Here is a 25675-nt window from a genome sequence, read left to right as displayed (position 1 = left end):
TGATCTTCTCCTACCCCTTAGCTAAGTAGAAGCAAGCAACCTCCAGGCTGGCAGCAGTTGGCTTAGTTTACCAGGTGAGAGGAGAAAGCAGTCTGTACCATCTAACTTTTGTGAGTACTAATAAGGCTGGTGAAGGGCAGTGTGCCCATACTCTAATTGACTAATGTTCCAGTTATAAATATGTTTGTGGTCACTTTTCAGTTTAACCATTACATTGTGAAGTAGCCCATCCTTTAGACTCAGTTATCACTGCTGAAAATGCTATTTAAGCTTTTTACTGTACATGTATGTTCACAATGTTACAAACCAAGTTTTCATAATTGGCTCATTAAAATGAGGTAGACATACTTTAAACACTGATATATTATCATAATAACATTATATAAGTTATAAAAAATGAATAGTTGAAAAGTGTAAACATATAAGCCATAGTTACACATTTTGTATTTGGACTTAAAAGAATATAATGGTCAACCCATTTGTTCATTCTGTTTTCACTTTTAGCACCCAGTGTGGAATTTGTTCAGTATAGAAACAGCTTCATAGTTGAAGGCATTAAAACAAAGTCTCCAAAGATGGACCTGTTTCTTTTCTCCCACTGCCTCCCTCACAGTAGGTCTCTAGCACTTTGGCTCATAGCTAGTGTATAGCTTGTGTTCTCCACACATCTGTCTGCTTTCTCCTAGTTCTTCAGAGTAGGGTACACAGAGAGGAGGTTCTGTGTTAATAATGCTGGGATAGGCAGAGAGCTCTCTGCCAGGATTGGCCCAAAGCACCCAAGACATGAAAACTGTCCGAGATGTCACACTGAGATGATTCTAAATGAGAATGGGATCTAATAACAGGTCTACTGATTATGTTTAAATTGAAAAAAACAAATTCAAAAACCAACTTTAAAGTGCCATCCCTTTTTAATTTGCCCCAAACACATTTTTAACATTTTAACATTTAAGAGTGTTCTTATAGCACATTTCAGATAAAATTATCTTCCAAAGTTGTATGGGACTAGATATATCTTCCAGTTAGTGACCAAACTGAAAAACAGAAAATCTTACAATAAACTTAAAATTTTAAAATGGAAAGCAAGATATGCATTAATTATTTTGATCAGCAGTACAGCTTAGTGTAAGTAATTCTAGACTGAGGTCAAAACTAAAAGCTTGGTCATGAATTAGCTGTGTGCTTTGTGCAGGTGAACTGTGAAGTTTTCCTCCCTCACAATCAGAGAGTGAGTGCACTGAGTGCAGGCTGTGATTTCACAGCTTCCTAGCATACCTGAGGAGATGAAGCAGCATCTTTGCTGGAACACATGGGAGACTCTGACCGGCTAGTGCCAGCATTCTGAGATGGATTTAGTTTTCTGTAAAGGAAACACATTTTCTAGGTAATAAAGAGGACTCTGAAAATACATATAACACAAAGTTCTCCTTGCTTCTCCTTTCCACCTCAACAATCAAACAACACTGACTAGAATATTACTTCTTTGCACCATTTTTAAAGACAAATGGAAACTTACCTAGAGAGCACCGAATCCAATGTCTGTCTGTCTGTCTCACTGTAACCTGGCCAGTCTCTTTGGAGCTCCTTAAATACATAATCCTTTAAAGTATAGGAGAGGTCTTTAGGATTCAGATTGGCCACCTGGAACAGGGTATGAAGACATCATGAGTTATTTCTGTTGGTCATATACAACAGGCTACATAAAGCTTTTCTATGATCATCCTGGGAATATACCCACAGGAACCTCCATCTACCTCAGAGACCTTCTCTCTTACCCTAGTCACTGTAGCAAGGAAATGAAAACAGCCTAGCTCTTCATCTTCTGTTAAAGAATGGATAGCAAAATGTGGTGCAGGCATACTGACATGATTTTACTCAGTTGTTAAAATGAATGAAATTTGGGTTTGCAACCTCATTGGAAGAACAACATTATCAACCAACCAAACCCTTCACAACACCCATGAACTAAAACATTAACCACTGAACACACATGGAGAAAGCCATAGCTCCAGTTGCAAATGTAGCAGAGAATAGCATTGTCTGGTATCAATGGGAGAAATCCTTATGTCCTTTCATATATGTTTACCTTAATATTTGATTTTTGGAGGTATATAATTTTGTAAGCAATATATGCCACAGCACCCATATGAAGGACAGCTTTGTGGAGTCACTGTTTTCCTTCTACCTTCATATGGGTTCTGAGGACAGACTCAGATCACCAGGCTTGGCAGAGCAAGGCCTTTCACCTACTCAGCCATGTCCAATGCTGCTGAGTCACAGTGAAAAAAATCCCTGGTCACTTCTATTTAAACAGAAAACAAATAGGACCCTAATGGCAAGTTACAAGCTCTCAGCCAGTAGCAGAAAGTGTCTGTACAATTACTATTAATCTTGTCTTTTATTTCTTTTTTGATGAGCAAGTTTATTTCCTGTATCTGCCAGCTTTCTTGAAGAACTATTTATTCAAGGTCCTTGAAATCCCCTCAAACCAATAAAACTAAGTCACAAACTAAAAAACTCTTTATATATCTGCTAGACATTTTCCCCCAAGTGTAATATTTTTCTTACCCCTTAAGTACAATTCCTAGAATGTACAGGTCAATAACCTTTTTACTACACAAATCTATGGGATTATACTAAACCAAAAGTACTTAAAATTACTTTACTGACAGTCTCACACTTTCTATAATAGATTTTAAGTGAATTTAGTCATTTCACTCAGGCCAGTCAGTGAGTCTCCTTCTACACACTGAAAATCCTCAAGGCCAGGAAAAGGTCTGTCTGCCCACAAATCTGGAATTGTCTTTTCAGGAATGTGACTTCTTAGTGTGTCTTTTTTAAAGTGCTATCAGATTTAATAGTGTGTTTGTCACATATGAGCACTAATTTAGTATTAATGTTGCCATAAAGCAGTCTTTTAACTTTGTAAATCATTGAATATAACGTGCAATTGGACTTATTTTTTAAGTAAAATATACAGAACAATAGTTTTCTTTTTCTATTCTGACAATATACAGACTAACTCCACATCCCCACCAGTTTCCTCCTGCGGTGCTGTGGGTACGGTCTCTAGGCCACTTCTCTCCCTCAGGGCCTTTCTTAAGCCTCCAATGCTCATATGCCTTTCTATGGTGATATGCTCAATAACTGCCTTTTGACCTATTTTCTTTGTTCTTCTTCCTAAGATGAGTTCACTCAACTGTAAGATTAACAATAACCAATTTACAGGCTAACCCCTAAATGGCTCCAGCCCTAAATGTTTTCTGAATACTTATGTGTGATTACCTACTGACATCTATTAGACATGTCTTATCAACATTTCCAAATTGAATCTTTGTAGAACTCCTGCCATCCCTTACACCCATCCCTTTCTGCAATTCTCTAATCAGTAGCTCGACACCTACTGAACTGCTCTATGCAAAACCAACTCATAAACATAGCTCCCACTCTTTCCCCCTCTTCATCTGCCAGCAAGTCTTTTCTCAAAATGTATCTCTAACCTATGAAACAAACTCCAGCCTACCAAGTCGCCAGCATGTCACACCTTGATTTCTGCAGCAGACTCATTTAAGCAGTCTTTCTCTGTTCCCAACTGGCCCCCAAGCCATTCTTGCTATAAGGATGAGTGGTCTTATTGAAAGTATAGATCAGAGCATATTCTTGCTTAAACTCCAATGTCCTTTCCCATCTAACTCAAAATAAAATGTCTCTATCTCTAGTCTGAAATGTCCCTTGGGATTTAGTCTCCATCTCTTTTACCAGGCTGGTTTCCAGAAATGATGATTTTCCTTGTCTTCTTTTTATTTCAGGTAACCACCAAGATAGAGATTCCCTAAACTCCACATTTCTGAGTAGGTTTCTTGCCCAGTCCCTCTCAACTCCTCAATCATTCCTGAATATATATTGTAGACATATTTCAGAAAGCCAGGATTATGATATTTTCTGGTATAGTACAGGAACAGTTATCTCTTGTGTCTTAAGAGAATTAACTCAATGACCCTATAGTCTTCCATATAAAATTATCTAGATTTATAGTCTTTTCCCATATACTATAAATAACCTCAAGGCTACTTACATACAATAGCCAATAAATATAAGTATTACATACAAGGTTGTGATATAGTATTGTCTGGGGAATGACAAGGAATAAAGTCTATGTATGTTTAGTACAGATGCAATTAAAAAGCTGTGATCCTCAATTAGTTTAATTGATAGGTGTAGAGCCCATTGATACAGAGAAGCAGCTGAAGTAAATGAATGGGGTAAGCAAGTGATGAATGTGTACTTAAAGGTCCAAAGATCAGACTAAGAAGACTTTTCAGGTTCATTGAGTTGCTGTTTTGATTTTTTAAAAAAGGTTACCAAGAAAAGTCACTTCTAAGAAAAAGGAAACTATATATTTGTATACCAACTTAGTGATAAACAGTTTTAAACCATGTCCTAGTATATTATTAAATATTATTTTAATTAATAACATTCAGAGTACTCAAAGAAAACTACAATATAAGTAGCAAATCAGCAAAATATGCACTTGCATAGGCAAAACAGTACTGATCATTTTAGCTAGCATTTTGCTAAGTAGTTGGTGATAAAATAACCAATATTTTGATAATCGGATTCTTCTATTATTCTAGCCATTTTCAAGTCAGTTTTGGTCACTTTCATGAAGCAAAAGTCATATTGACTATTAGGAATGTTCAGGATAAGAAAATGTATCTGGACTTAGTCAAAGTTTTTAAAATATGAAGATCAAATGATATATATGTGAAATGCTTAGCCACACTGTGCCAGGCATACAGTACACTGGTATGTATAGTACAAGCTTCCGGAGTGGTAGGTTTATCAATAACTTGGCCTCTATATCTGTTTTCACCAGTCTAGAGGTTTTAGCTCATATTAAACATCCAAATTACTCAGGGGCTTTCTACAGAACTGGCGCTCAAGTCCTTCTTTCAGATTCTCACTGGCTTGTGCTGGGTGGAATCTGGCACAGGCACTTCCTAAAATGAGTCTTAGGATATTTGAATGTACAGCTAGGATGAAACTATATTCAACAGTTCTGTAAAACAACTCAATCAATAACTGTCATATTCCAATTGTTCAGTGTCAAGTATTTCTATCTTAAGATACTGCTATCTGTATTTACAACACCATATAACTACTGCCTGTGTAGCAGAAGCTTCTATGAGGCTACTCCCCTTCATTGTGTTCTCTTTATCTTCTGTCTCAGAAAGTAATTCATCAACATTCTGGAGATGTCCTTCCTGTGCATTGTGTGATGTGCAGCCTAACTCTCTTCCCAATAGAAGAGTGATCTGGCACTCTCTCTCACTATCATCCTCCTTTCTCCTTGACCTTTTCTCTTCAGTTTAATAAAGGGTATATGATGTATAGATTAAATACAGATTCAAATTATTTATTGTCATGTGGTAGTGGAACACACCTTTAATGCCAGGACTCAGAAGGCAAAGGCAGGTGGATCTTTGAGTTTGCAGCCAACCTGGTCTACAAAGTAAGTTTCAGGACACCCAGGGCTACATGGAGAAACCCTGTCTCAAAACAATATAAAGCAAAACATTTGTTTTCAAAAGGTATTCAATGGATTTAATAAAGATTGTTCCAAGTGACTGAAAAACTAGCTAATCTCAACCTGTAAAGAATGGTTCTTCTTCATAACCTTTAGGATTGTGTTTTGGATGTAAGACAATAATGGATGAAACAGCTTAAAACTGTCATTTCTTTAGTATCAGATAAAATATTTTAAAAAATGATGAAGTTTTAGAATCTTGGAAATGTCAATATTTTTTAGAAAAAAATAGAGAAAATATATTTATGATGGATCTGGATATTAATTTACACTTACCACCCTAAGTAAAATATACAAAAATATATGAAAAATATAGGAAATTACTATCTGATATTTCTTTAACGAAAACCAACACCTACTTCACAGTGTACCTTGTGATTATAAGGTAACTAACTGATCATATCTAATCCTGAAATTCTCATATCCTTTAAAGAAAACAACTGACTGGTCTTGGCACATACAATGGCCTAAAATTATGAGGTAATAAGGACTTCAAAGAATATGGAAGTCATGATGCATTCTAAACAATTTACTAGGCCAGGGCATTATGCCTATGCCAACTGAAGATTAACAGAGGATGTCATACAACTTTGCCTCCATTTATCAGTTAAATTTTGGTGATAAGTGAGGTGATGTAAGAGAAAAGCAAACAACAAAAAACTTCCCTAGTTCTTAGTGAAATTTTGGACAAATTTTGTTTTAGCCAAATGAGAAAAATGTTCACATTTCAACCAGTTTTTAATGAAATTGCTAGATGGCATAGTGGCATATACCAACACTATCAGCATTCAGAAGGATCACCTAAGCAAGCCCAATCTTACAAACAATACAACCCAAGATGTCCTAGCTTAACAATATTCATGAATTATATTTCTACATGAAAATTCCTGTTTCAAAAATAGTGACAATATTAAACACGAACAGGCAGAGGGTTTGTTGTATTTAAGAACAGACCCTACAGGGACTATAACTCACTCTGTAGCTAAGAATGATGCTGAACTTGTGATAATTCTCTTGTCCCCATCTCCTGAATGCTATTATAGGTATGTCCTAGGGATCAAATCCAGGGTTTCAGGGACATTAGGGTGTAGATTATTCTAAAGCTGTTCATATTTTAATGTTAATTTCACTTCCCCAAGAAGGACTGCCTAGTCATGTACTCATTAGGTGATTTCATCTGAACCTTCCCATTTTAATTAGTAAAATAAAGGAGAGCCTGTGACTGGGTGGGGATAAGGGAGGTGGAGTGAGAGGTCAGAGGATGAAGGAGGATCGGGAGTTCCAAGATGGACCTCCAGAAAGATGAATTAGATCCAGGTGGGCTTAATTGTTGTTAATGAGTATTTAAGGAGTTTATAGGTCTAATGTCTTATATAGAAGGGCAGTTTGTATCTTTGTCTATTTGATGAAATCTTGTTGTGTAGAGGGTTTATGAATTGAGAATTGAATACATAAACCTGTATGAAAAGCTATTGGGCATTAGAGTAGTGTTTGTGTTGAGATTTTGGGGTAGAGACAGTGGTAATAGGAAAGGGAGTTGTGCAAATGGAGTGAGACCCGGGTGGCGGCTTGGATGGGGTGACAGAGGTGCACATGGCTCCGTACTAAAAGAGGGCCCTTGGAGTAAGACTGCAGGGCCACTAAAGAGATAAACCATTTTATTTTTTAATATTTACTGCAACACTAGGGAAGTACTGTATCAGCTAACTATGTCCACAGCCCATCAACAAGTACTCTTACATGAACCTCCCCAGAAGGTACTCAGATATTCTCTCAGTTGTCCTCACCTGTTGCAGAATTGCTCCCAAGGAGTTCTTGTCTTTTTGATTGACACCGTCTTTCTGCAGTCGGGCAAGCAGCTCGGGTTTCTTGTAGGCTTTTAGCGCCAGTAAGTGAATGACCCTGTCTCTGTATGGCCTCTGACAGACACTGCTGCCACCTTGAATCTTTCTAATTGTATTTGCAGGGTTCATGGGCGTTGACCTTTTCCTCTCAGGTACTGCATCCAAGATTGCTTGAGGTGCTTTACGAATTTGCACTCTTTTCCCTAAAGTTCAGTGGAAAAGACATGGTTAAAAATCTCTGTGCTGTAATATGATGAGCATTGAAGCTTCCACAACCCAATTTATGTAACTTTTTATTTCTAGGAGGGAAAAAAGGTCATTTTGTTTCAATTTGTACTCTAAAGAAACATAGGAAGTATTCTAATGAAGTTGCCTATAATATGGAGCAGGAATTTTTAGTAGGATCATTTCTTGTTTTGTTTTTGTTTTTAAAGTCTTACTTATTTAATTCATTTATGTGAGTAAATTTCTGTTGCTCTCTTTAGACACACCAGAAAAGGGCATCAGATCCCATTACAGATGGTTGTGAGCCACCATGTGGTTGCTGGGAACTGAATTCAGGACCTCTGGAAGAACAGTCAGTGCTCTTAACCTCTGAGCCACTCCTCTAGCCTCAGTATCATTATAGATGTGCTTTTGCCATTTAGCTACACATGGTCAATAATTAGTGATATAAACAACAGGATAGGAAATTTTCCATTGTTGATTCTTTGATGACAGGTAGAAATAATTTTAATGCTGTCCTTACAGTACTTAAATCTGCATGTACATTATTTCTAAAAGAGCAGATAGAAACAATATCAGGAAGAAATGCATGTTAGACCTCATAAGGAGACACATTTGCCTAACCCAGGGCATTACTGTAATAAATCCATAGACATAGATGCCACAGAGAGTAGTACCAACATCTACCAGGCATATTCCAGATGGTCATGTAGTACACAACAACACATTTTAGAAGTAAAATCAAATCAATCAAACACACATACTCACAGAAGACAAGGAGATCTGTCTATAAACTACATGGACAGGTCAGATAGAAACATAAAATGTCCAAGAAGGCACACCCTTTCCTTAGAGGCAGTGTTGCTTGAGTCAACAACACTTTCTGCCTGGCCAGATGGCAGATGTCAACTTCTAGAAAGCATGTGTTGGAAGTGACTCAGTAACCCTCTATTCAAATCTATCCATATAGAGCATCCTCCTTGCCTCCAGTAACTGGTAAAGGACAGAAAACAGGATAAGATCCCTATATAATTTCCAAAATAGAATCTCTTCTCTCTTTTACTATACCTCATGTCCAACTCTATTCCCTCTAGTTAAGCAGAGGGAGGAACTGAAAATGACACAAATGGGGTAACTGTGGTAGGAATAAGACTAAAAAAAGTAGAAATGGCAGATAAAGTAAAAGCAAGTCTCATGTGTTATGTCTGAAGGTAAATCAATAGTGTTTCTTGTCCAGGCTGGGTCCAGACAGAACTTTACTCATTCCTAGGAAACTGTCAGCTGGTATACTTCCCCAATTAGGACATAAGTGATGGCAAATATGAGATGAAATTACTGTACAGTGAAGAAACATAACACTAAAGGATATTCCCTAGTGATAAGAAAACTAGTTAAATTTAATTATGTGTAAAGTTTTAAAGATAAACTGATAGCTGTTTTCTACATATTTTATAATTTAGAGTATGCTAGATCAATATCAGATGGAAAATGACTAATAATTTATTGTGCATTGATGATGGTATGGTGGTGGAAAGGCTCTGTAAGCTAAGGACTTCATGCCAGTAATTTTTCAAGGTGAGTCTTATCTCCATTTCACAGTAGAGAAATCTGGGGTTTTCAGTGGGAGATGCTCAAAATAGCAAAATGTTTACTTATCATGGTGGGAAGATCTGTGATTATGCCCAAATCTCATTTGTACCTCTTCGTGGGAAAGATTTTTATGAATAAAGGCCTAATGCTTTCCTGTTGTTTCATGTTGGGTTATAAGCCTTGTGAGGGCAGGGCTATGGCTGGTTTCCACCAGCAGACTGAGTCAGTACTAATGATTGTGAAGGACGGCAAACAGAAGGGCAGGAGTCAGCACAGTCTGTACTTCCCACATTGTCAGACTGCCAGTCCAAGCAAGCAAGGACACATGGGCATCTTTAAATGCAAGTGCTATGGTCTACCATTTCTGGTATGTGACAAGATTAACAGCACATTCTTTGTTCAACAGAAATTTCTGGAGAAAAAAATAAAAGCAGTGTCATTATAATTTAGGAAATACACTAAATGCCACCCTTCCCTCCCATTTGCCAATTCCTGCAGGAAAGAACCTGCTTATCTCTTTTCTCAATGAAGCTATCAGGAGGCCAGGTCAGGAGGAGCAGATCCAGCATTCTATTTCTAATTGATCTACTTTATATCCTTGGTCTCAAAATGGGCCCCAGGGGTTGCTGTATTTTCTTGTACCCCTTGAGAAGCAGGCACAGGAAGATAAAGGAGGCTCATTTTGTCCTGAAGAGGAAAGGGAGTATGATATTTGATTTAAAAATTGGATTCTGATGAGGGAGAGAGCTGAGTTTTTTTTTTTTTTTTTTTTTTTTTTTGAGAGCTGGGTCTTAACGAGGTCTAGTGGTGGGTCTTCTGGTACCTGCTCCCAATAAACCAACTTCACTATTCCTTCAGACTGCTTGTTGTTGGATGATTGTCCCTTTCAAATGGTTGAAATAGCATTGGCACTGAATTACATTTAAACATCATTTGCTTACTCTCCCTTTAAACCTTTTGTGATATTCAATCAGGAAGGAGACCCCAAGATTAATGAAAGAGATGGTACAGAGGAAGAACACTTGGTGCCATAAACATCAACAGAACTGAGATGCTAAATTCAATGCAGTCAAGGGCAGTTGTATTTTTATTTTTAATATTTGCCTCAGAAAGGCCCTTTTTAATAAAGCCTGTGGGAAAAGTTAATTCTCTTCCCAGACCTAACCGCTAATCAATTCCCTGGGGTTCTTTATATACAGCAGCAGTGGTTGGTACCCACAGGGTTGGCTAAACTGGGGTTATATCTGAGGCACTGTTACATTTATGAGTCCATCTCTAGTTCCTCCATTTAATACTAGATGGTAAAGTTATTTATCCTTCAGCAGTGACTGTGAGTTAACAGTGTGAAAGGAAATGTTAATATGAGCCATCAGAAGACATGAGCAAGCAAGCCACCTTCAGCAGGGCAGCAAGGATGGCTTCAACTCTGCTTAAATACCTAATCTATGCAGTAGCTTCCGCTTGTACCATTTGGCACCTGTGGTACTTTTTCAAAGATTACACACACACACACACACACACACACACACACACACACACACACACACACACACCAGGCACAATGATGGCAGAATAGATATTAGATGTTCTCTAGTTCAGATACTAGATATCTAGTATCTGAGAAAATTAAGGCAGTCCAGTAACCAATTAATCAGTTCCATTATTTAAATATACGTTAATGCATCAAAAATAAGGATAGTGCAAAAACTGGAAAAAGAATCACCAATATCAGATCTGCTGGGTTATTTTGTACACTTACATAAGTATCAATATATACAAAGATCTGTCATTCAATAAGATTTCAGAAGTTAGGTAGGAGTCAAAAGGTGGATTTGCCTATTAGGAAACAAAGTGGTGGGGATTAGTAATGTTTTCTTGTGGAAAATGTTTACTATAGACAGAAACACCAGGACCAGAGTGGAAGAAGTAACCACCATGTTGTCCAAGAAAAAGCATTCCTGATTTCTCTCCAGACAATATTTGTTCTTTGTTTCCTACAGGAAGAGTTTCAGAAGCTCAGCTCAGGAAACTAGGCCAGGTGACCCCTAGACTCCTAGAAAAGCAGACTTCATTCTTAAGCTTGGCTTGAGGCCTAGCTTAGCTGGCAGAGGCCTGCCTGGCACTATGCCATACCACACCACAGCAGGACCAGCATGACTCTTGTCTGCCTCCACCCAGGCCCATACCATTGAAAGGAACCTTGTTCTGCAAGTCTGTAAGGTACCTAGGCTGGCATTTTACATGGTACACTCAATTACAAGCTAAACAGGTAACTCCTGCTGTTTATGAATGAGAATGCAATTTGATCATGAGGACATGCTCATTATCATTAATTTTTTTGAGCCCAACAATTTGATATGTAAAATGTGTAAAATAGTTATAACCTATTTCATAGGGTAATCATGAGATTCAGATGAAGAACTACGTACACAGTACTAACATACACTTTGTACATAATGAGCACCTAGAAAGTACTGAGTAATATTAGCACTATAGGTTGATTCACTAACATTTTAAAGAACTGAGTAAGCCAGGTATTATAAAAGTGGGAAAATACAAATTGAGCTTGCCCAGCAGGAAAGGATCAAGTGGTAAATACAATAGAAAAACCTCAAATGCAACATATCCAGGTAGTAAAACTCAAAGTAAACAACAAAAAACCCAATGAGACCCTAGAGTTGATCTGGTTTTGACTAACAGCATTATATGGTTTTAAACTCTGAGGTGAGAAACTGGAAGCAGTCCAGAGATTACACCACAAATACTTAAAAGGTTTTGATGCAGGCTGTATTAAGGAACATTAAAAGAAGCTGTGGTTAAGTAATTTGGAGAAAAATGGCTGAGGAGGTTCGTGGCAGGATTTCGGATCAGAGAAGAGCACTGCACAGTGAGAGTGAGTGGACAGAAGAAAAGAATGAAGAGCCATTTGAGGATGGCAGAGGGAATGTGGAGCTCTGATGAGGCCCAGAGAGAATTTTGTTCAGACTTAAACTTTGATAAACTTAGACTGGGTTACCCCTAAGATATATGGAAATTATAATCCCTGTAAGAAAGCTTGGGAACTCTAAAATTCCTGGTACCATTAGAATGTAACATAGTTGGAGAGATCACAGATGTTGAAATGTTTGTCATATGAACTGAGTGTGGGGGCTCATGCAATTCTAGCTTTCATGATGCTGAGGCAGGGGGTTTGCAACCTGGACTACAGGGTGAGATGCTTCAAAGCAAGTAAGCAACCCAGCCCACCCACCTTCTAAGCCAGTTATATAAAGTGTAACTGCATTGCACTTAGACTTCACACTAACAAAATATATCATCAATACAGGGGACATTTAAGTACCAACCAATGGGGAAGTAAAGAAGTCTTTGCTGATTTTCAAACTTTAAAATAAATCTAGGTAAGAGTTTATAGCTAGTTATACTAGGAAGAAAATCATTTTAATGATTGAAGTCTTCTGTATATTTAATCTAATATCATTGCTTATAAAATAATAAAATGATAAAAACAACACTTTAAAAAACAGTGACAGATAATTTATACTTTATAGTTCAAATGTTAAGTGTAGAAAGATCTTATAGATTGAAAAATAATTTGAGATTTATTTATTCTCTTAATATGGTCAGCTACTTAAGTTATTTAATTAGGAGAAAGGACAAAGAAGAAAGGAAGAAGGCTAAGATTTGTTACTTCACTCCAGAGGAAAGGAAGAAAAAAAATGTCATTGTTGGTAACTTACTAGTCAGGGTATTGGGTCCTATGGGTACAGATGCCTGGGGAAGCCATGAATTGTTGTTAAACCAAACTAAATGTATCTAAGCTGAGCTCCAAATCCCAGGAGAATTGGCTTTGTTCCAAAGACACTTGTTAAAGGCACCATGGAGCCTCTTAAAGTTGAGTGCAACATGGCTAGATCAGCAATGCAAAACCAGAGCAGTCACACTAAGTCTAGGAAGAAACTGTGTTTGGAAACATTCACATTTCCAAATTAATAGCCATTCTTCATTTACACTTTCAGTGCCCTGAGTCACAAAACTGACCTGAGACCTGAATAGCTCTTGTTCTCTCTAGCATTCAGTTCTTGTTAATCACTATGAACTGACTTATTAAAGATTCAAGACATTGCTCACAAAAGAGACACCCATCATGCTGATCTGGTGATAATTTCCTTTCTTCTGATGCATATTTGAATGAGCTGATGATAAAGATGATTGGGGTGGGGCTGGGTCTTAATTCAATCATCATTCTGTTGCTTTGCCATAAGTACATTTTATACTTTTATAATAAAAATTCATTATTGTACAATAATCCTCTAAAATATAATCAAAATCTATAACAATGAGATTATCAACTTTTATTTAATAGATTTTTGATACAAAAATAGCTCTATAAAAGTACAAACAGAAATCACACTGTCCATGAACTTATATCATCCGATGACAAAAGATCCAACCTCATGTAGTATCATGGCCAGACCTTAGTACTGCAAAATAATAATAAACAGCCAACAGAAGGTTCAAGAATTAATTATAAAACTCATAAAACTTTAAAATATGTTTTTTGATTTACCAGCAGCCTACAGGGAGAAAAATGACTTTTTTTTTGGATCATGTTATATAAAGTATCCTGAAAATGAATTTGAGTTTTCATTCTTAGTATTACCAATATTTACCTACAGTCATCTTGAGTTAGTCCAGTCAACCAGTGTGATGGAGAAATACATCTATACAAACCTACATATGGTCCACCGGGTTTGATAACTTTTGTGCTTCGATTACGGGATTCCTCCTCTGCCTGGGTCATTCTTTCTCGAGTCATTTGATAGGAATCGTTTGTTGCACACACTGTAATTTTATCTTGTATAAATCCCAGGCAATTGAGCTGAGAGGCTCCAGAGCTGTCAGGCAAGAGAGTGACTTTGTTAGATATGACTTTCATTTTCACGAGAGGCAAACAAGAATATTAGCCTAAAATCAGCAGCAAAAATAAGTTAACAATCCTTAAATAACTGGCAATAATTTTAAAATATGATTACCTAAAATGTTTACCCCCTTAATTTTTCCCACACTCTAAACAGAATGGGTAAAATGAGTTCCTAGAGACCAAACATTTGAACTCTTGTTGGATTGTGTTTTAGTGTTCCAGCAAGCACTTTCTTTCATTTAATTGCTGTTTTAAACTTCCTGCAATAGAAATGACAAACACTTAACATCTTGCATTTTAGAAAAGAAACCATGATGTACATGGTTTAGAAAGGACAAAATGAGACCTTGGCCACAATTCTTTTTATTTCCAATAATATATTAATAGTATAGCTAAAATATTATAAAATCTGTATTTATCACTTCCTTAAATCTCTATATAGCAAATATTGAACAAAGAATTGGGACAAGTAGTCCTTGCTGAAGCATTAACAAAGAGAAAACAAAACATCAAGACGAACATGGATAGATATTAACTCTGACAATGACTTTGCTTTAAAGTTACATGGAGCAGTTTGAATACCTGCAATCCTAAGAAAATCACTAATTCTAATTTTTAAACATAGAAATTATTTAAAATGGTTATGTTTTTATTGTTTTTAGAGATCATGATAAAGTCACAACTAATATTGATAAGGAAACACTATCTAGCCTTAATGCCAACTGGAAATATGGAGGAAGAATGGCACTTCTGCTTCTCTGCTTCCAAACTGAATTGGAAACAACTTTGTTATGAGACTAACAGAGTTGATAAGATTTTGTGAAGTTTGCTAATGACTCTTTATAAATACTATTCTTAAAACAGTTAATTTTCCCTATAAACAAGGAACCGCTTCTCTGAAGGGTAACAAGGATGGGGAGAAATAGAAGGCAAGAAATGAAATGTCTTGAAAGGACATTTCACTTGGACTTTGTAGAGGAAGTGATAACTGAGCACATCATATAGTTGACTAAATAAGAGAAAAGATGGATAAGAGTGCTCCATAAATATAACCTGCCTCGAGGGAAAAAAAGGTATCTCCCTTATAGCAAGACTTTCTAGAGCAGCAGGGGCAGAAAGAAGGCATGCAGGATGTTTATTTTTCCACCTTACTTTTACACAATGCCTTGAGTACTATATAAGACACATTTTCTTAAATACAATGAATGTTAAAACAATTTTCAAAATTGACTTATTGATTTTAACCCAACTCATTTTATAGTATTTTTGAATTCTGTAACTTCAGTGACATGTGTCTAGTACATGATAGGTGGCTAATATGTTTAAATAAATGAGCTATGTAGTTAAATTCAATTAATGTCAAGTGACTAGTTAATATGCATTTTGTTAACTAATAAGCAGTATTTAGCACATCTAGGCAATACTCACCTAGAGAGTGTTTGCTGGATGCAGTCAAAGCTGCCCTGAGGGTTATCTCTCCCCACATTTGACAAGTAGAAGTTAAAGTTGTGGACTTCACTGAAGGGATCATTTTTGGGAATTTTCATAAGCTAAAAGGTAGGAAAGAGAAAAATGCTTATGCAGTTCTGCCTCACTGGTTGTTCAAGTGAACCCTGTTATAAACTTTGATACATATGCATCTTCATAGCATGTGAATCACTAAACAGTTCAAGCAACACAACAAACATGCCCATAGCTCATCACAATCTTGCTTTATTCTACCCTTAGGTGCGGGTAAATGATCCTGTTCGTGAGCCTGCTGAATAGCTTCTAGATAACAGAATGGTCTTTGAGGTATATTTGAGTCAAATCTTTCTGCTCTCCTAACACAAACACATTTTATATTTTGGTTTTTACTTTTTTGAATAGTACTGTTGAAAAATAATAAGTAACATAAGGCAAAAGTGTAGTTGGGACATATCTTGGTGTTCCAATCATGAGAATCATTCCTCACTCAGTGTCATATTTATACAACAGGGTCAACAAGTCCCTCCCAAGCTAGGTCCTGGGTGGCAACACTCTGGCATGGGCAGACATGCTTTTCTATTTGTTTTTGAGACAGGGTCTCAGATAACCAGGTTGGTCTTTACAGCTGAGGCAGACCTTGAACTCCTCATCTTCCTGCTTCTATTGCCTGAGTGTTGTTGGGGTTATAGACATCAAGCTAGGTGGTTTGCTGATGCCTTGTTCAAGTTCCTATTTTCCTGCTAGGTGAGAACAGAATGCCTATTAGCAAGGGTTTCTTTTGACACCCATGCACCCAGGCTCAGAATCAGTTAGACTTCCTGTGTATGGTAGGAGCTCAAAACTGTCAATGAATTAGAATCTTCTGTCAATTGCTCCTCCTTTCTCAGTTCCTAAAGCTTTTCCTCTCTTTGATTTATAAGGCTGCCACTGTGTTAAGTGCTGGTTAAGAATAAGGATATACAGGCATGTAAAAACATAAACCAACACCTTCTAGTCTCCCAAAACACTGGATCTTAGTAACATAGTAGATGAGGAAGAAGGGACATTGTGTTTTGCAATACCCATGTGGCTCAAAACCTGTCCTCTTTGGAAGAATACATAGGACACTAGTTCTACAGACATGGCACACCCATAGATGTGCTAGTGAATGCATCCCTGTGTCATCCCTGCTTGTGAAGAGGTCATGCTGGCTCAAGCCATGTAGCTCAATAAAGTAGGAAAGTTAGAGCTACCTTCTTCAACTCCCAGAAGGAAGGAAAACTAAGAATAGATTGGAATGGAAGCATGTAATAAACAACTGTTCAAGAAATAAAGACTTGAAGAAGCATGTGAAGCATGTCTTCTAAGATTTGTCTAGAGCTAGAAAGATTGCTGTGTATCAGATGACCCATACAGATATTATCCATTAACTCCAATGGTCTTGGCCTCTTTATTTTAGTCCTAATTCCTGAAGAACCATGTCATTTACTCTAAAAATATATCTTGGAAGGGGATGGGCTATAGTCACTTTTTAATTCTCTCATATTTCTAAAACACAATACCTTTGTGAACATAATTTATTATGTTTGTAGATACTTATTGAGCATACCATCTCTCAGTATATATATAATCTCATTCCTGGGGAAAATAAGAGGCAAGGATGCTAGTACTGAACATGGAAGCACATAAGTCCCACCTTTGTGCTGGTATATGTGCATACGATACGGTGTTCATTTGTTTCTTTTCTGAGAGGAGCAGTGCCTTGCTGACAGAGAAACACCACAGCCTAAAACCACTCCCCTAAGGCCTGGGAAAGGAAGTGAGTGGAAAGGTCTGGACCTCTGAATGAAATCCTCCTAAACCTAATACTCACTCCATCTTGGTTTGCAGAACCTGATTGTTTGGGAGACTTTCATAGGGGTTGAGGCCTCACTGCCATGTCAAGCCATGCATAGCCAAGGTTTTTCTTTTGTGTATCTCTGATTTTGAAATAGAATACTACTTTTCTGTTGAGAGTATAGAAGATTTGTCCTAATTATTAGATTTTAGCTTATATATTTTTAAGTGATTCATTTATTTATTTTGTGTATATAAGTATTTTGTTTTCATGTATACCAAAAGAGAAAATCAGATTTCATTGCAGATGGTTGTGAGCCATCATGAAATGTATGAGTCTACCTTTCTAAGAGGTCTGGGAAGATATTACTGGCATCTAGTGAGACGCCAGAGATACTGAGAGATACAGTATAGTGCACAGCCTCAGTAACCAAGAATTGCCTACTCAGAAAAGCCAAAGAGCAATGCAGAAATTTCAGGTTAAAAACAGGTAAGCTGTAGACTTAAAACAGAATTCAGATTTCACTGACTTCTACAGAAGAGTAAATTGTCTCTAAAGGAATAAAGTATATGTTTTAAACAAAAAGAATCACTTTACTTTGTGCCCTTATTTCAATCTTAGAATTTCTAATGAGAAAATTGAAAAGCAGAAGAGATAAGCAGGAATACGTGAGCAACAGAACATATATTATGGCTTTTCTTTCTTGAATTGGAAGTGACAAAATTTAAGATATTCAGCTACAAATTTCAAATAGATCATGAGTTCTTAAAGACTCTAGTCCCTGACTAGAGGAAAAGCTTAAAATACTTAAAATTAAAATCAAGAAGTTCCTCTCTCATCAAGGGATTTAAAGATTGCTTCTAAATTAGGACTCAGAAATGATTTCCCATGGTAGTTAGCCCAGTCTTCAAGGCTGATCCTAAGTCTATGCAAAACACTACATGTCCTCTGCACACCCTGCTTCTTGTGTACCATACATTTGAAGGCTGGTTCTTAAGAAAATGAAAAGTAGTCTTTAAGTAAACCGAGAGATAAAACTGCTGTATGTCACAGCAGAATGGTGCATATTTCCAGTTCTACTGAAACTCAAGCACTTTAGGCCCTGAACTAAAGGACTCAGAACTCTCCCAAATGTGGCCTTCACTGAGTTCCCCGAGTTTAGTTGTGATGTCCTTTGTCTCCCACCTGTTCTGTCATATATAACCTGCTTTTTCCAGTGTCAGTTTTCATGCTCAGGGGCTACAGTGCTAAACAGACTTGCCAGCTGTATACCTTTGTGCTACTTTGTAGAGCCATTTCATTCTTGAGGGCATACTTAGATACTTATAAAAATAAATGGCATCTAATTTGTACCTTGAGAATAAGCTATTATTTAGAAAATATTAAATATTGTGTGATTCCAGTTTCTTATTTAGGATGAAGGATATAGAAATATATTATCATATACATATAATTGGAAAAGTAGTTATTAATTTTCATTCCAAAACCAAGAAACTAAACATCAAAGGCTTAGGTCCACAATCCACAACTTTCCTCTCCAACTGCAGTCTGTCTTCAATAAGAAGCTACAAAGAAAAAGTTTCAGGAAACTTTCAGACATTTATAATTAACATAGGCGCTGTATTCCACAGTGTCTAAGGCAAAGCTTCTAATTATTCAGATACAGGCTGAGGCATGTGGCAGAAATACTGTCTGAAAGGTCATTTCAACATCAGTTACAGGCCTGCTATCTTAAGGATCTAGGGCACAAGTGCAAGCATACAGTCTTGAAACTTGTACACATGGACATTGATATCTGCTTAAAAGTAGTTGGTATCTGAGTTCCACAGAGGATCAAAGTATATATTAGATTAGAAAGAAATCCAGTAAGGCTTCTTCATTTATTTAAATGTATTGCTTTGTGGATCTCACAAAAAGACTTAAATGGCAGTGCTCTTCTTTGGCAGTAATTATAAGCATTAATACCTAACTTTTTCTGCTACAGTGACTGAAAAGGCTCTATAAGACATTTATGAACCAGCAGAGACACAGTTTGATATGAAAGTTCTTGGGGTTGTTCAGTTGAACCATAAGACCAGGGGAGCCCAGATCCTTTTTTTTCCCCCAAATTCTTCATTTTATAAATTAGAGACAAAGAGGCTCAGTAAGCTGTTCAAGGTTATGTTCATGTAGAAAATTGCCACCCTATACTCTTAGACCACTTTCTCTGCTCCATGGCTGTCTGAAACACTTATTACCTTGTAATACTAACATATTATGTTTATGGTATTTCTTCCCCCTCTAGATTATAAGCTGCACAAAGACAGACGCCTTTGTGTGCTTGTGAAAGTGCTGCCAGCATCTTGAATGGGGCAGAGCACAAAGTCTTCAGTTGATATGTATTTGCTGAGTAAGTAAAAATGTTGATTAATGTCTCAGGCAAAACTAGAACTGGTGTGTGCTTTCTTTCCACCAGTATTTCCAAAGTATGCTGAAAAGTTTTATTTGAAAAGGGGATTCTATCGTCAAGTAAGTTTGGGAAATGCCAGGTTAAACAAAATGACTCTATTGGCTGTAGATCTTTTGAACCAAAGAATCATTTCCCAATTAGTGTAACCTAAAAAAAAACCTACCTCCTCCACCTCTTCAGAATCTCAGAAAGCCAACATGTCTCTTAGTATCATCTGACTGGTATAGTTACCACTCAACTCTATAGTGTATAGAGTGTATACTACTCTTAGATCTAAGTGAAACAACTTGCTGTAACCATCTAAGCATTAGAATTCTGTTGCTTTCAAATTCTTCCCAGATTTCTGATGATTCTGATTTCCTAAGAATTTAGAAAATGGTTTAAGAGATGCATGCACTATACAGATCCCAGTCCTGGGGAAGAATGGATAACCCAGAATCAGAATAGAAAATAAAAACCTCAACCTGAAAACCACAACACAACACAAATGAGAACTGCTGTTCTGACTCTAGGCTCAACATGATAGGTTTTGGGAAGGAAAAGAAATGGCCTTAGAACAACCCAGGTGTACAAATCAATGCTGGGGCAGAAGTATGAAGTAGAGGTATCCTTTAATGACAACAGAAAAAAAACTGAATATAGAAACAAGGGAAATATAAGGGCAGAGGTTAAGAGATGCTAATACATGCTAAAAACCTCTGGAAGTTCATGACATACTTTTGTTGATGAGAGGGTGGTGTAAAATGTCAAGTGCAACTGGCATAAAGAGAAATACTGGAAGTTATCAAAAAAAGTCATGTCATGTAGCAATTAACATAAATAATGCAGGATAATATAAACCCACTTGCTTCTTTGATTTCTTTCTTAACAATATGCATACTAAGGAAAAGAAAAGAAGAGAAAAGGAAAGAAAAGAGACTAGATTTCTCTCCCAGTCTCCACATACCTCACAATGACCCAGCATATTTTGGAATAGTTTAGGGTTAAAAAGTGTAGCAGCCCAATACTGAGCTATGCCTTTGCTGCTGTTGCTGTTTTGGTGGGGTAGAGACTGACTAGAAAAATGATTTCCTAGCTTGACATGCTCACCCTTATACTGAGTTCTTTTCAACTTGTTACCACTTTAGAGGAAACACTGATTGTAGTAGTTACAACTAATATTATTTGTAAAACTATAGTTTCATTCATTTATTCCACATTCAGTGAGTGCTATTATGCTGAGTACTGCTTGAATTACTATGAAATACTGCTGAATAAAACTGGCTGAGATCTTTGCCACTGTTGCATATATATTTAGAAATCTTGAGAAATGTGAATTGATGTATTTTGCAACAACAGGCAGCAGGACTTGTAGACATATTAAATGTGAGGAATGAGAGAAAGAACCACATGACGACATGACATTCTGTCTGAGAGAATGAACTGCCTGAATGTGTGTGGACATATGACTCCCCTGCCAACTCCCTCCTGTCTTTGCTTCCAGTTGTCTTTCTTTCATTCTGGAAGTGACACAGAGTACCTTAATGTAACTAAACCCACTAACAAGTTGGGCATGAATCTTAAATACAATTGACCATTTTTGGTTTCACCAGCTAAAAAAGGGCTCCAAAGTGAGTCCTGTTATGACTCACTTTGCAGCTTGATGGCTAAAATCACTTAGAAGACACCAGGTGGCTGGGAGTAAGCTGGTTAGTAGCTGGGTATCGCCAGGAAAGAAAATAGGGTGGGCTGGGCAGTTGCAAGGGAAAGATGCAAATAGTAGATGATTAGAGACATACAGGGTAAGCTATGTGGCTTAAGAAACACTAGAAAATAAAAAGTTATATTTAAAAATAAATGTTAAATTGAGCCAAATGCTTACACAGCTTTTGGAGAAAAAGTGAGAGAGCATGGGGGAAAATCCAAGTTATTTTTTCAAAATGCAGTCATGGCTAGACTACACATATGAAGTCTTTGGGAGCAAAAACTAAAACCTCCTAGTGAGTTCAGCAATTCTCATCATTCTTATTTTAGAAAGCATTTAAAAAATCTAAATATATTATATAGAATTGATGCTGACATCCCTGAATCATCTCCCAGAATACTACAATATCCTCTGAGGCCCCTGTTGTCCTAGAGACTTAGTGTTTATCTCTCTCCTTCTCAAACCACCCTTGATGTCCCAACTCAAAACCATCCCATGTTTGTCTTCTCCTCCCCAATTATTTCTTAAATATGCACTCTCATCTATCTCCCCTGCTTTGGTTAAGATCCTCTCATGCATTTGACAATGTCTTTTGTCTTTCAGCTTAAAAAAAAAAATCCCTTCTCAGTCCTATCCTTAAATCACTTAAATCTCTTACCCCAGAATCAGGTTTTAGGTCATAACTATTCTTGAATGTCAGTCTGAAAACTTAAGTCCCATACATCATTGATGTTTTTATCTAGCTATCCATGAGTGGTAATCGAAGCTTCTTTATAGGCATCCAGAGTTCTCTGCCACTAACCCAGCTGAACTGGGCCTCACTTGCCATTGTGCCCTTCATCTCAGAGGCAGCACTGTGCTGTCAGAAAACACTGAACTGTGTCTCTGCTTCTTGTTTACCTTGTGGAAACATTTCTTTCATTTGTGACTCACCTCAGGACCTTTTCTCTGTAAGGGAGCTCAGCCTTCTCTAGTCCCTACACCCTTTACTAAGATGAACACTGGGTTCTGATTTATGTCTTTCTCCCCAACCCAGAATGAACTGTTTAAAATCAAGGGCCATGGTCTCATTCATTTTTATTTATGTTTGGGCATTTAACATGCCTCATAAATATTTACAGGTTTATAAAACAAACATGCCAGTAATTAAGAAAAAATACAAATGAAGTTGAAATAACCCAATTATGGCTTTTTTGGGGAAACTAGGACCCAGCAGAGAAGACAGACCAGAGGGGCCAGTGGTCTGCTGCAAGGCACGGATGCCAGGATGAGGAAGTTTCTGATCTCTTTTAAGCTATGTTTAGCCTGAAAACCTAGGCAAAGTGGCTTCTTGGGTTTGTGGCACTTTATATTACGTAGTTGCCTTTTTATTAAAAAAAGCATAGTTCATCTTTACTAAAATGCAGTACTCTTGTGCTCAAATTCCACTTCAAAACACATTCAACCTCTTAAAAAAACACAACTTAGAAGACTCAGGGAGACAGTTAAAGGGCTGGGGAGAGCACACTAAAAGAACTCAGGAAGATATTGTCCTGGTCAATTATAAAGCAGAAATTTGTTTGTTTTTCCGAAACAAAGCTCAAATCTGAGTTCTACAAGGAAAAACAAACGTTACATGTGAACAGAAAGGTCCAAATCCCTGTCAGTTTTTTCTCCTCCTGCTCCTCTGTGGTCCTGAGGAAAGCTATACCATGCCAGGAGGAACTGCAGGCAAAAGCTGGAAAAACCTGGGTTTGTGCCTGGCAGTCACCAGTAGTGGTGTAAATCTAGTGAAGAGACAGACCTGACAGGTAGGAGCTGCCCTGAAGATCAACAGAAAGGTTGGCCTAGGCCCAAGATTTTGCAAAATGCATGGCTTCATCCCAGTTCAATCAACATCACCATGACAACTTGCATACTCACTAATATAAACAACTGTTGGGAAGGTTATTTTCACAGTAAAATAGAGTAGTGACCAGCTCTTAATTCTGCAGTTTACTATCAATTAGTCTCAAGACATTTTTCTTTTTAAATATATTTGATTATTTTAAAAAGTTAATCTTCAGCTAGCCTGGTGCAAGTGGTGGCATGTGCCTTTGATTCCAACACTCATTATCCTTGGGCCTGTAATGGATCAATTGGTTGTCCATATTCTCTCATCCCATTCTCTCCTCTCTTTGACTTTTTGGATATAGCTCAACCAGTTGGCCTTAAACATTTTTTTTTTAAAACAAATGTAAAAAATAATGTTGACCAGTTGTTTAATTATAATTACTTTAATAAACATTTTTAAAAGGTAGTTGATCAGTTGGCCTTTCCTTTTTGTTTTTCAAACTTTTTCTATCTAAATATAGTCCTAAAGATGAGTGAAACCTGTAGCATTTGAATTTTTATAGATCATGCCCCAAATACCTGCTCTGAAAAAATTCACATGGTATAATATACATACACAATTCCATAAAATTTATTTCTATTTAATTTTCATAACTCAAATTCATGTGCTAATTTTCTAAAACCTATAAAGGAATAAAAACTATTTCTACTTTCAGAGTTACATATAGGTTTATGTCAAGGTGATACATGATTGGGCAGTAGAGAATGGGACGGGAACAAAGTTTTTGATAAGGCAGAAGAGAAGGAGAAGCAGGAGATTCAAGATAGAGACAGCAGAGGAGGATGGGTCAGATCAAGGTGAACTAGATCTATTTTATCTTGTCTAGGTGGGTGGTTTATATCTTTATTAATTGACAGTGAATAAATAAATCCAAATTTATTGTTTGGATGTCTTGTGGATTGAGAATTTAACATATAAATCTGTTAAGATTTGATTTGATATTGATTTGTTTTTGTTTTGTTTTGTTTTTTGTTGTGTTTTTATGGGGCTGTGGAGGACAGTGTGTGAAAGCAATGGCTGAGAGGCAGGTGGAGTGTGTGTTGCCTGTGTGAGGTGGTGCTCGGGGCCCGTGGAACAAGATGTGTGGGTGCCAGACTTGGTAACTAACTGGTAGGCCTGATGATGTAATATCGAAGATGTAAATAGAACCTGTCAAACCCCCAGATAAGTTGATTTATAACTTTAAAAAATATAGGGTTGAAAGATGGCTAGGGATGGTATGGCTGACCTATTGTGAAAACCATTAAGCCAATGTCTTTACACAGAGGAAGAGATACTGTCAAAGAAAAGATGAATACTTCTTACACATGAACAGTAGCAATACTGAATGTAGAGAATAGATAAAATGAAATGCTTTGGTGATTATCCTCTAGATAGTCAGACACTTCTAGAAAGCAGCACTGCCAGTGCACTAAGCCATTACAACAGTGCTGTATGTAGTAGTAAATTATGTGACCTCATCAATAGCCAATAACTCACTGAATTCCTAGTGTGATGGCATGTGAGGAGGGGGAAGACATCGCTAGCTTTAAAAGTTTATAACATACCTTTACAGGACACAGCCATCAAAAGGAGATTGCAGAAACCCAAGCATGTTAAATTATTAAGACTATAAAAATGATATGCAAAAAATGTCAAAACAGCAAAATATGTAAAAGGCTACATGAATACCATAATTATTTTTACAATTATTTAAATAAGGTAATTATCTCAAAAAGTATCATTAATTATGAACATAAAGACTATTCCACTATGTTGGGGAGAAACATGAGTAATATAAAGAAAAGAAATCAAAACCACTCCTGGCAACACCAAATGGAGACATGAAACATTTGATACTCCATGGCTTCTTAAAATTCTGCAGTTATTTAGCATATGTCAAGGACAATTAAGCAGATTACACTGTCAGTTTTTAAAAATAGATTTATTTTATTTGTATCTATGTGTATGTGTCTGTGCCTCTGGATGTGGTGCCTACAGAAGCTAGAAGAGGAAGCTGGATCCCTGGAGTTAAAGGCAGGCATCAGCTAGCTGATGTGGGTGCTGGAAACTAAATCTAGGTGCTAGCTGTATCTCTAGCCACACTGTTAATTTTTAAACATTATCAAATCATTACTTTGAAATAATAGTAAAAAACAAAACCAAAATGCATTCAATATTGGCCAGGGGAATCAGTTCCTGACAATACTTCCAAAGAGCTGTGGGAACAGAAAAGAGCA

At 37.0% G+C, this 25675-nt stretch overlaps 1 protein-coding gene across 1 annotated transcript in view; it reads right to left on the bottom strand.

Annotated features, from left to right (window-relative positions):
* ELL2 (elongation factor for RNA polymerase II 2) overlaps positions 1–25675 on the bottom strand; it is a 59782-nt gene that overhangs the window by 8824 nt on the left and 25283 nt on the right. The window contains exons 3-7 of the mRNA XM_080925329.1: positions 15596–15717; positions 13978–14141; positions 7375–7634; positions 1517–1641; positions 1276–1360 (exon numbers count right to left, since the gene is read on the bottom strand). Coding sequence (XP_080781455.1) covers positions 1276–1360; positions 1517–1641; positions 7375–7634; positions 13978–14141; positions 15596–15717 — 756 coding nt within the window. The remainder of the gene's footprint in view (positions 1–1275; positions 1361–1516; positions 1642–7374; positions 7635–13977; positions 14142–15595; positions 15718–25675) is intronic.

The sequence above is a fragment of the Micromys minutus genome (genome assembly GCF_963924665.1).
Source record: "Micromys minutus genome assembly, chromosome: 11".
NCBI classification, from domain to species: domain Eukaryota; kingdom Metazoa; phylum Chordata; class Mammalia; order Rodentia; family Muridae; genus Micromys; species Micromys minutus.
This window is presented reverse-complemented; position numbering and strand designations above follow the sequence as displayed.